This window comes from Pelophylax lessonae (genome assembly GCF_965119305.1).
Source record: "Pelophylax lessonae genome assembly, chromosome: 3".
Classification (NCBI taxonomy): Eukaryota; Metazoa; Chordata; class Amphibia; order Anura; family Ranidae; genus Pelophylax; species Pelophylax lessonae.
The window spans coordinates 630,371,566-630,383,264 of record NC_138770.1 but is presented as its reverse complement, the minus strand read 5'-3'; the positions used below and the strand labels follow the sequence as shown (position 1 = coordinate 630,383,264).

The 11,699-nt window shown below is 37.5% G+C and overlaps 1 protein-coding gene across 1 annotated transcript in view; it reads right to left on the bottom strand.

Moving 5' to 3' along the window:
* The window catches only part of PKDCC (protein kinase domain containing, cytoplasmic), a gene marked incomplete at its 3' end in the record, with an annotated part of 84,988 nt that extends 76,955 nt beyond the window's left edge, over positions 1–8,033 (bottom strand). The window contains exon 1 of the mRNA XM_082252621.1: positions 6,787–8,033. Coding sequence (XP_082108747.1) covers positions 6,787–7,569 — 783 coding nt within the window. The 5' untranslated portion in view covers positions 7,570–8,033. The remainder of the gene's footprint in view (positions 1–6,786) is intronic.
* Between the last annotated feature and the right edge of the window lie 3,666 nt (positions 8,034–11,699).

Sequence of the window (11,699 nt, the reverse complement as noted above, 5' to 3'; positions counted from 1 at the left end):
ACTAACCAAACCATACCAACCAAACCACAGCAACTACAGCACACAAATCAAACCATATCAACTACACCATACCAACCAAACTACCCCATACAAATCAAACCATACCAACTACACTATATTAACCAAACCATACCCACTACACCATAGCAACCAAACCGCACCAGCTACACCATACCAACCAAACAACACCACACAAATCAAACCATACCAACTACACCATACAAACCAAGCCATACCAACCACACCATACCACACAAATCAAACCATACCAACCACACCATACTAAATAAACCATACCAACCAAACCACAACAACTACAGCACACAAATCAAACCATACCAACTACACCATACCAACAAAACTACACCACACAAATCAAACCATACCAACTACACTATACCAACCAAACCATACCAACTACACCATAGCAACTAAACCACACCAACAACACCATAACAACCAAACAACACCACACAAATCAAACCATACCAACTACACCATACCAACAAAACTACACCACACAAATCAAACCATACCAACTACACTATACCAACCAAACTATACCAACTACACCATAGCAACTAAACCACTCCAACTACACCATAACAACCAAACAACACCACACAAATCAAACCATACCAACTACACTATACCAACCAAACCATACCAACTATACCATAGCAACCAAACTGCACCAGCTACCCCATACCAAACAAACCAACAACACCACTGCAAAATAAATTCTGAATAGTTGTCCTTGGTATTCACTTTGGGCTTTGCTTCTTGTGCGATTTTATTAAACAGCACAGAAGCCAAAGGTGTGGAAAATGCCACAGTGCAAACTGCAGTGACCCACAACAGCCAATCATATTTAAAATTCACTAGCTCTGAATGGTCAATGCTATGAGAGATGATTTCTGATGTTTTCTGAATTGCTGCCCTTTGTCCATTGTTGTTTTTCTTACTGCCTAGGGTCAGTATTTTTTAAATTCTAATCTGGAAAATGTATTTATTATTCAGGAGATATGGATAAGTACATTTTAAAATAAATGTAACATTCTCTTTAACCCCTTTCAAATAAAGCAAAAGAAATGGCATGGGATCATTCCTGAAAGAATCAAGATTTTCTATGTTAAAAAAAATTCATATGCGCTATGTTGTCATATAGTATCCAACTAATGCAGGAAATATACATATCTGTTGTATACAATTCCACAGTTATCTCAAGATTGATAAACAGACATGCAAAAGTTTGCCTTTCTGCCGAGATCTATCTTTCTGGAAATGTTCATTTCCAAAAGAAAAAATTCAACTGAAAAGTGTATGTTCTTCCAGACCCCTATCTTATTTCTACAGGTAGCCTAAATCCACAGACATGCATCCACAAAGAAACCATCAGACTTCTAGATGATCTGCTTTTACCCCCAAAGATCATGGATAATATAGAGCACATTCCCTAAAATTCATAAAGAGTGTTGTAGATACTCTTTAGAAATCTGTCTCACTGTAGTGCGACAAATGGCCGAATTTGGTCCCTCACCTTGATTAAAGGAACCAGCGTCTCCGAAATGTTGGTGTTTTTTTTATGTCTCTATATAAGCTATGTTGTCATTTAATAAGACCTCAGTAAAGATTTGAAGTCTTTACTCCTGATGTACTGGCTAGTTTTGCAACTAGGATTCTGGTGGTATCACCGTTGGCTGAGTGTCCTCCTCAAGGTGTTAAAATTGAAGGTGCAGGGTGGATTTTTGTAAAGATTTAATGCAATTGTCTGTAATGTGTACATGAATTTGTCACAACTCGGTCGCAAGTATTTCTCCGGCAAAGTGGTCAAGTTTTACAGGAAGAAAAGCTATTTGGAGAATTTGGAAGCGTATTGGAAACATATCGAATCTCAGTTCCAGAAGAACTGAAAGTCAAACTTTGCTGTAGAATTGTCTCAAAGCTGCAACACAATTACACATGCAACACAAATGACAATTTACACCAAGATGAAGGAAGTCTTATTTACCTTCACTTCCCGATATCATTGATATGGCAGACTTTCTTTGTGAATTTGTTGTAACAATAGCGTCATACACTAAAATTGTCAATAATAAGAACTACGTAATTTGACTTGATTCACATGCATTGGTACTAACAAAGAAACCATTGCAGTGTTTTCTTAGTCGCAAGGTTTTTGACTACATACACATCACCTGAAACATGTCACAATTACCTTATTGACTCCTTCCCATTGGGAAATCTTTGTGACGTCATGGTACTTGGGCCCAAAAAACTAAAGGGAACGGGATCAAAACTTTTTTGTGTGTGTCATCGGTCTATTAAATGCATCCTTATCACTTAACAAAATATTAATGTATATGATATTATTGCACAGAAAATGCATTCTTTGCGCCTTCTATCTAATTGCATACAAATCTTTTACAATGTAACCAGAGTCATTTTCTGATGTATTCAAGACAAACAGGCTTGTCCCTGGCAACACTGCCTTGGAAAAGCAGTCAATGCTTCACACACAATTGTCAAGTTAATTAGGAAAGATTTTGAATCTCAAAAGGCTACCGTCCAACAATTCTAGGCTCTAATTTAAAAAGTAAAGTGAACATAATAGATAAGCAGTGAATCTGGCTCACAGATAAATGAGATAATGTTCTTGGAATTCGGAGACAGTTAGCAACTCTGGTAATAAAGTTTTCAGAATTAAAAGGTAAAGGACAATCTGACAAGCTCTGAAAGGTCTAGCTTTGGAAATGTTGTAACGAATCAATATTAAATTCATATAAAGCATCACATGTCAAGCTTTGATCTTCAGAAGGTCAGCAATGCTTCTGATCTCTGTCTGTGACAACTGAATTACGTTTGTTGTGGTTAATGCTAAATTAAGAAAACCACAGAACATATAGCCTAATCTAAACTACTGTACGCTATCAAGACAATGCATCCTTGCTATGTATAGATTAGGGAAAAATACCGTATCATCACGAGATATTGATAGTAAAACGCGGTCGTTTTCTATAACATCCATGCTGCAGAAACATGATATTTGGCAGCTAAATATTATCAGGCAGTATATTTGTCTGTGATCACTGGGTTTGTCTCTGTTGGGTCTAAAGTCATTGAGGAACTAGTAGTCCAAGCATGCCTTGCCAGCAAGGTGGGACTTGCAAGTACTATTTAAACAGAGGAACATAGACTACCCAAGCTGCTGTTGTATTTTAATGATCAAATAATTTTCCATCTTTTAGAAATGTTGGATTTATTTTTAATAAGAGCACCAGCTAAGCACGGTTTGTTAACTCTACCTGTGTTGATGTGTTTCCTTCTCCTTTCACTTTCTCGCCCAATAATATATTATTAGCTTTGGCCTGTACTAACCCTAGACTGAGTTTGTGAATCTAAGGTAAGGGCAATAATGTACCCATAGGTATCAGATGATGATCATCAGCAATGTCAACCTCCAGAGCCTTGGTAGATATGTTATGACTGAGGTTCTCCGTCAAAGGCCTGAGCTGGAATTTTTCAACCAACAGCCTTCTGTTCCACCAGTGCTGTTTTTCATATAACGGTCTACACTGTAAATGTCTGGTCATAGATAAATTAGGAAAGTTGAGTATATCTCATCTGGGGTATTTTCCTGACACTCATGAGACCTCAAGGAGTGAGTAGCTTGGACAAGCTACGAAACGTCATCTACATTACAGAACAAGTCCAGTTGAAGGTGAATAACTACTACTATCTATATCTATCATGACCTAGATAAATGAGAACCTGTACAAATATTTTATCCATCACATCTATCAGTTTAACAATAGCTGTTTGTAACTTGGTGTCTCTGACCAACCTTACAATCTAAGCTTCTCACCCAAAGACTTAGGTCAGTGGGGTTGATTTACTAAAACTGGAGCACTCAGAATCTGGTGTAACTGTGCATGGTAGCCAGTCAGCTTCTAACTTCAGCTTATTCAAATAAATGTTGACAATAAAACCTGGAAGCCTATTGGTTTCTATGCAGAGCTGTACCAGATTTTACACTTTCTGGTTTTAGTAAATCAACCCCAGTGTGCCAAAGTTCTATGTGAAGTTGTTAAAGAGAGATATAAATAGCCTCTGTTTTATTAGTGTTGATTTGCCAGAATCAAGAAATATATTTTATATCATAAACAATAATTGACAGTGTTATTAGGAGGCTTACTGTACGCAAATGTAATTTGCTCTTCTCTATTGCTCATTGTTATTTTCCTCTTATCTTATATGATGATTTACTACTTTATGTAACCCCAATTATCCACATGTTCTTGTTATTGTTATCCCTTTCTTTAAAAACTCAATAAAAATTGAATTTGAAAAGAAATATATTTCATATCAAATATGAAATAACTGTCATATCTTTTAGTTAGGGGACACTTAAAGTTAGATCACCTAAGATCTCCATTGCACAACTTTTGTAGCACTACTGTACCATAAATGTAATAATATTGTAATAGAACTGCAGGTAGAAGGAACTAGCAAAATGTGTGTTCGCTGAATGAAACAGGCAATCCCTCTAAAGTAAGTACTAAAGTAAGTACTACAGTTGATTAACACAAAAAAATAACAATATTAATAATAATAATAATAAAATATTATAAAATATATGTTAGACCTTGCAAATTCTGCAAAGGATCTTCTCCATGGCTGGAACCCAAGCGAGCCACTGTGACAGATTCAGAAGACTGTTGAACTTTTTGGAATTTTAGCAAATTAAAATTCTTACAAAAAAAAACATTTTATAAGCTTCTAGGAACTTCTGGAGGCACTGCTGATTGATAAACCTATAGAGCTGCCCGGGCAAAGGACAGCGGGCAATCTTGGGGTCATGAAGTGCTACATAATTTAATACGGTTAAGAAACACGGCTCTTGAATTTCCGAACTTACGATTAAATATAAGCCACAGGTAAGGTGTACTCATTAAAAGAAAAAAAAAAAGTGGCGCAATTAAAATTTTGTCAAGTTCCTGAATTAACAATGTCACACTTGTTCTCGGCGGCAGAGAATGTTCTGCACAATATTTTGATAATTATCAATAGTGGTAAAGATTGTATGCTGGATTCGCCTTGTCCGTGGCACACAGATAGCCTTGTTTTCACTCTTGAAAGGCTGTGTTTGATTTACACTTCTCTTGCTTCAAGTAAATGAACTTAGGCACTGACTTCTCACTGACTGGAACCAGGCTCTGCCATTGGCTCCTTGACTGGAGCTCGACGGGGGAAATATTTCCCTTCTTTTTTAAAGCTTTGGGATTGTCTTTCTAGAGGGAGTTTTAAAAATAATTCATTCATAAAGAAACGTGCAACCATTTATGCTGAGAGTAAATAAACACGGCAGGGGCAGGCCGTGCGAAAGTCTCAGACTGTTCCTTACTTGGCAGCACAGCCCGGTGATGTTACATTGCCTTAATTGACTCTGAAGGTGATATTTTAACTTCAGCTTGGAAAACGAATGGGGGAAGTGCATTGTTGTGCCTGATGGATATTTTATAGTTCTGATGGCTGGACATACATAGACAGATCTGATGCCAACAACAAGGGCTGGGGGCATGCTTAAAGAATGCCACCATGGCCTGCAGCAAGTCTGCCTTACCAACTGGCCAGCACATGCATGTGATGCTCAAGTGGTCCAAGGACCATTCCCTTACTATGGAGAAGGGGTAACAAATACATTCTAAGCAGTAATACAATTTTTGCAACCAATTTCGAAATTGAGAAGTCTTCTGTAGACGTGACCTGAGTATCCCAGGTGATGGGACCTTGCTGCTTTCAAAATTTTGGGTGCTGCTTTGCCGCCGCACAGAAAGTGTCCACAGCATTGACTTACAAGGGGTAAATTAATACAAGCTATAACTAGATATTTAATCTATCGTGATAAAGATTTTGTAATGGGCAGTTAGGAAAATGTAGAGTGCTGGAAATTTTCCAGCATGGTGGAAATTTTTTGTCATTCTAGTAAAAAATAAAAAAATAAAAAAAATGAAGAGTAATCATTTATGTGCATACACAGGGCATATGTTTTTGGACATTATTTACATTAGCGTCATATACATATGGCTCCATAACAGCGCTCACTAAAAATGCCCTGTCATGTTAAGGTTATATTTCTTCTTTTTTGTTTTTATTCTTCACTGAGTATTCGAAGTAAACAGCACGGTTTGAAATTTATTCCATATACTAAATCACCCCTGAAATCTGTTTCACATCTTACGCACAAAGTTCATCTGGAGTATAGAATTCACATATATAACTTTACATTAAAAAAAAAATATGCATCATTGCAGCAACCTCTGGAGTCCATGCACAAAAAAACATCCAGGATTTTGGGTGGATAATGGACTTTTTGACAAAGGGATGATTCCAGTGTTTAAATGGCACATCGATATTTGGAAAATGTTTGCTGCTAAACAAGGACCGTTATCACATGTGCTAATCACGTGGATTATAAGGGCAGATTATTTATTTTAAATAATATGTTTTAATAACCTTTTCCGGCGGTTTGTTCTATATTTTTAAGTTGAATTTTTAAAGTTGGAAGCTATAAGTTATAAAGTTGGAATGCAGAGAATCTACAAAAGTCTGGTCCCTCGAAAATACAAGATAAAACTTTAACCTGTCTTCAGAAGATGCAAAATATCTAAAGAGCCTCTAACATTACAAAGCTCTTCTGACCCAAACATCATATAGAGCACATAGGCTTAATCAACCTGGCCAAAACAAGAAGAATTCTGAATGTTGATGGACTGTCATGCTTACCTGCAGGATGTTTGGATGTTGAAGTCTTTGGAGTAAGATCATTTCTTTGACAATCTTGAATGAAGCCAGCCTGTAACAGTCCTCCAAAGTCCGGTATCGTTTTACACAATTTTGAATGTCGTGACCACCAAAATCAACGGATTTGAGAGCCACAGACAGGGTCTCATTCAAGACCAATTTGTATACAGCTTTGGTATAACCAGAACCCAAATAATGCACGTTGGTCCCCTTGCTAATGTCCTGGCAACCTAACAAAGGTGGCTGCAAAGACAGATCTATTTTTGAGCCGGGGTGAGATGGAAATAGAATGTTCTGATCAGAAATGGACCTCTTTGGGCTTTCCCATTTTTGGTTGTGTTCAGAGGATTGCTGGGCTAGGTCCATTAGCCTCCTCTCCAGAGGTCTCAGCAGCCTTCCTGAAGCTGATACTGGAGCTTGATGCTCCCTATAGCGGACGACCTCCAGGTACCTCTCCTGGAGCTGCTTGAGTAGATCCAAGGAGCCCCCCTGGACTTGCCATGATGCGCCAAGTGGTACCGTGGTTCCCCTATCCTGTATCTGCTGGATATGGTCAAACCCAGGCACGCAGAGCAAATTCAGCACAGTGCCAAGGAAAAAGGACAAACAGAAACCAGCGACCACTGCGATTTTCCTGCGCCTCATTCTCAGGTTATGTCCGGGGGTCCAGTCTGTGGATCTTGCGTTCGGGTGGAGAGATGAGATCTGCAGAAGACTTTTTTCACATTGTATTCCTAATGCCTGCCACTGCTGGACACCCCCCATATAAGGAAAGCAGCGCTGACACTTGCCTCTGTACCTTTAAAGGGGACGTACTGTGTCACTTCGCAAAAACCTTCGTCCGCTCGTTTCTTGGCATCCACTTCGTCCTGTTGCTCCGTTGCAAGCAGCAGTTTGGTGCTTTCACCTCTCTGCAGCCTCTTCTCACTATAGATGTTGGCTGCAAGACTGTCAGAGCAGGAATGAGGAGAGGGGGGGGAGGCGTGTTTGGAAAGGTTTCTCTTTAAGCCCAGCCTCTTGCTGAGTGACAGCATCAGTCATTCATAGTGGGATACAACACTTCCCCTTCTGCAAGAGGCATGCATTGTATATCGGGGGCATTGCATCTCCTTGTTTCTCCAGGTCTTGTAGAGTTAGGGATGAGCTGAGACTGGGCTACTTGCTTTCCTTCTTGATCCACGCTGGAGACTGAACCCTGCCTGTAAACACAGCACAAGTATTCAGAGAGGAACGGGTGCCCCCAGCAGTTTAACTCCTAGTAAAGCAGTCTCTGTACAGGCGCATATGGACAAGTGAGGGCTCTGGGGGCTCTTGGCTTTAATAATACAATGTGACCATCACCCTGCAAAATAAGGATCACATTGCTTGCCTTCTACAATGCTCATCAATACGGCGCCCTGTATCTGCGCAGAATCAAAAGTTAACCCTTTTTATCCCAGTATGTCAGCCTTCGCTGAGCATAGACAAGGTCGCTGAACCTTCGCCTGCCTTAATTATTTTTATTATACAGGATTTATTTAGCAACAAATGTTTGTTTAGCACTTTATATAATAAAGGGTGACCGTACAATTACAATATAATTTAATACAAGAGGGTTAGGAGGGCGTGGGTCCTGAGAGCTTACAATTCAAGAAGTGAATATAATGATTGAGATAAATATATATATATATATATATATATATATATATATATATATATATATATATATATATCTTTTTTTATTTATTTATTACAGGCACATATATAGCGCCTTCAATTAACGCTCACTTTACACATATTTTGTACATTCACATCAGTCCCTGCCCTCAAGGAGCTTAAAATCTATATATTATTATTATACAGGATTTATATAGCGCCAACAGTTTGCGCAGCGCTTTGCAATGTGAGGGAAGACAATACAGGTACAATACAATTCAATATAGGAGAAATTAGAGGGCCCTGCTCGTCAGAGCTTACAATCTAGAAGATATATAGTGTATCTATCTATCTATCTATCTATCTATCTATCTATCTATCTATCTATCTATATATCTATCTATCTATCTATCTATCTATCTATCTATCTATCTATCTATCTATCCGTCTATCCGTCTATCCGTCTATCCGTCTATCCGTCTATCCGTCTATCCATCTATCCATCTATCCATCTATCTATCTATCTATCTATCTATCTATCTATCTATCTATCTATCTATCTATCTATCTATCTATCTATCTATCTATCTATCTATCTATCTATCTATCTATCTATATATCTATATCGATATATGTAGATGCTTAAATAATCATAGAAGGGGCCTATTCACACTATTTGAGATGCGTTAGCGCATACATGGCAAAACGTCCGTTAGCGTGCATGCGTAACACACCACAGTAGTGTGAATGAGCCCTTTTTATGATATTTATGCATTATTATAAACTCAGGCGAAGATTCAGTTGCATCTTCTCTGCTCAGTGAAGACTGACGTACTGTAAGACGAGGTTCACACCTTTGCTTGCCAGGAACACGCAAACAATTGTGTGCTTTCCAGACACAGAGAGAAACGCACTGCCATTTAGCAGACGCCTGCCGGAGCCATTAATTGTTGTCGGCACCCCTATGCATCTGCAAACGCATCATGTTTTCATGAATGCCATATTGCATGGTGCCGCAGCACAATTCAGTGCGGCACATTTTTGGAAAAGAGTCGGGGACTGCTTTGCTGTGGTTCTTGAATTTAGCCCGTTGAAATAGCTGGGCTGCCCTACACACGGCACACAGAAACGTGTGAAAAACGGGCCAGCATTTGGTCGCACGTGTAAGCGTGAAGCAAGTCTAATACTTCTAACTCCATGATAAAGAGGGTTAATGGTGGCCATACATGATCAGCAATGGATTTTAATTGCTGAGCAATCTCTCTCAATAGGAATAATTGATCTATAGTGGACAACCTATTTGATTAATAAGAAATACACGGGAAAGTGGATTTCGATAGATAGTTGGAAAACAGTCGTTAGTGATTATTGATATCTCTATTTTCACCATGCAAACTTTTAATCTGGTCCATTCAATTACATTTAAATTCATGTGAATGTGATAACGAATCATATTATTATATGTATATATATATATATTATTATTTTTTTTTTTAAATAAGTTTCAAACATTTTATTGGTTTTTATGCATTAATACATCAAGTTATATGTATATTTTTATATACACATGAATGTGATCAGTGTTGTATAACCTAAACAATCACTATGTATATATATATATATATATATATATATATATATATATATATATATATATATATATATATATATATATATATATACAATATATATAAAATATGTAAGTATAGTAATGTGTAGCATAGCCAATCATATTATTGTATGTATCATTTTATATACATGTGAATATGATCAGTGTAGTATAATCAACCATATTATTGATTTGTAAATAAAAATAATTTTAACGTAGAGTTTATTAAAGGGTGTGTAAAAGCAGCTGTGTTTGTTCATTACAGAGGATGCCGATCTCTTTGTCTTAGCTGATCACAGACATTAAAGATTGTTTAGGTTTGCCCTCATATTATATAATTATAATAATAATAATAATAATTTCTATTATTATTATTGATAGTATTATTATTGTTAAAATTCTTATTAAATTATTATGTGGCTATTAGAGAGTTTGTACAGAGTACAAACATATTGTAAAGTGTATTGTCAGCTTGAAGCCTGGCACACACGATGAGAATATCAGACGAATGACCCTACGTGTTTTTTTTTTTTTTTGCATGCTTATTTTAACAACGAATAGGCTACTGGAGTTACGAAAATTCTCGTAAGACAGAATACAAATTCCCTCGATGATGTAATGTATTGTATTGTATCCATTTGTGTGCATGCATGATCTTGCTTACTCGATTTTTTTTACGGATGAATACTGTACTGAGTAAACGAAAATCGTTCATTGGATTATCGTACAAGAAAATTTTTCATGTTTGTCCCTTCGGAAAATTTCACATGAACTGTGATCGGCTTTTGAAAACTGTACACTAACGATCAATATCGTGCGTTCGCTATGAAAGGAGTATTTTTCGTTCCATTTTCTCATAGGGTGCACCGGGCATAAGACTAAGGCTCCATGCCATGCACATTAGGCTTAAAAAAACAACAGTTTTCCTGGCAGAAAAAAAGCATTTTGTGTACAAAGTTTAGATGAGTTTAGGAGAGTTTTGCGAAAGGCCTGGTATTGACAGGGGGACCTACGCCATTTTTTATCCATTTTTTTATCTGTATTGCCGGGAGCCGACAATACATTACAGCCGCGAGCAAGTTTAAATGACATTTTTTCCTTTAGAAATTTCAGTATTGCTGCAGCAGGCTCCATACATCGTACAGATGCGCCACTTTACTGGAAGACCAAGGGGACCCCCCAGGCATGATATTTAAAGGAATTTTTCATTTTTATTGTTTCACTTAAGGCATTATTAAAATCACTGCTCCTGTAAAAATTGTTTTAAAAAAAATGTTTGCATTGATACATGTCCCCCAGGGCAGTACCCGGGTCCCCATACACTTTTTATGGCAATAACTTGTATATAAGACTTTAAAATGAGGACTTTTGATTTTTTATGTTCGTGTCCCATAGACTTTTTTAGAGTTCGCTAGAACTTTTTCCCTGTCGAGATGTTCTGGTGGGAACCGAACAGGGGGATGTTCGGCCCATCACTTCTCTTTAGGCTCGGTTCAAATCTATGCAGTTTGTTTTTGATCAATTTCTGCAGTACTTTTTGCAGTGCGTTTTGCATTTTTTGCACATGCGTTTTTGACATGTTTTTCGTGAATTTTTTGTACGTTATATGTTTTGCATTTTTCATGCTTTTTTTGGGCCCAATTTGTTGTTA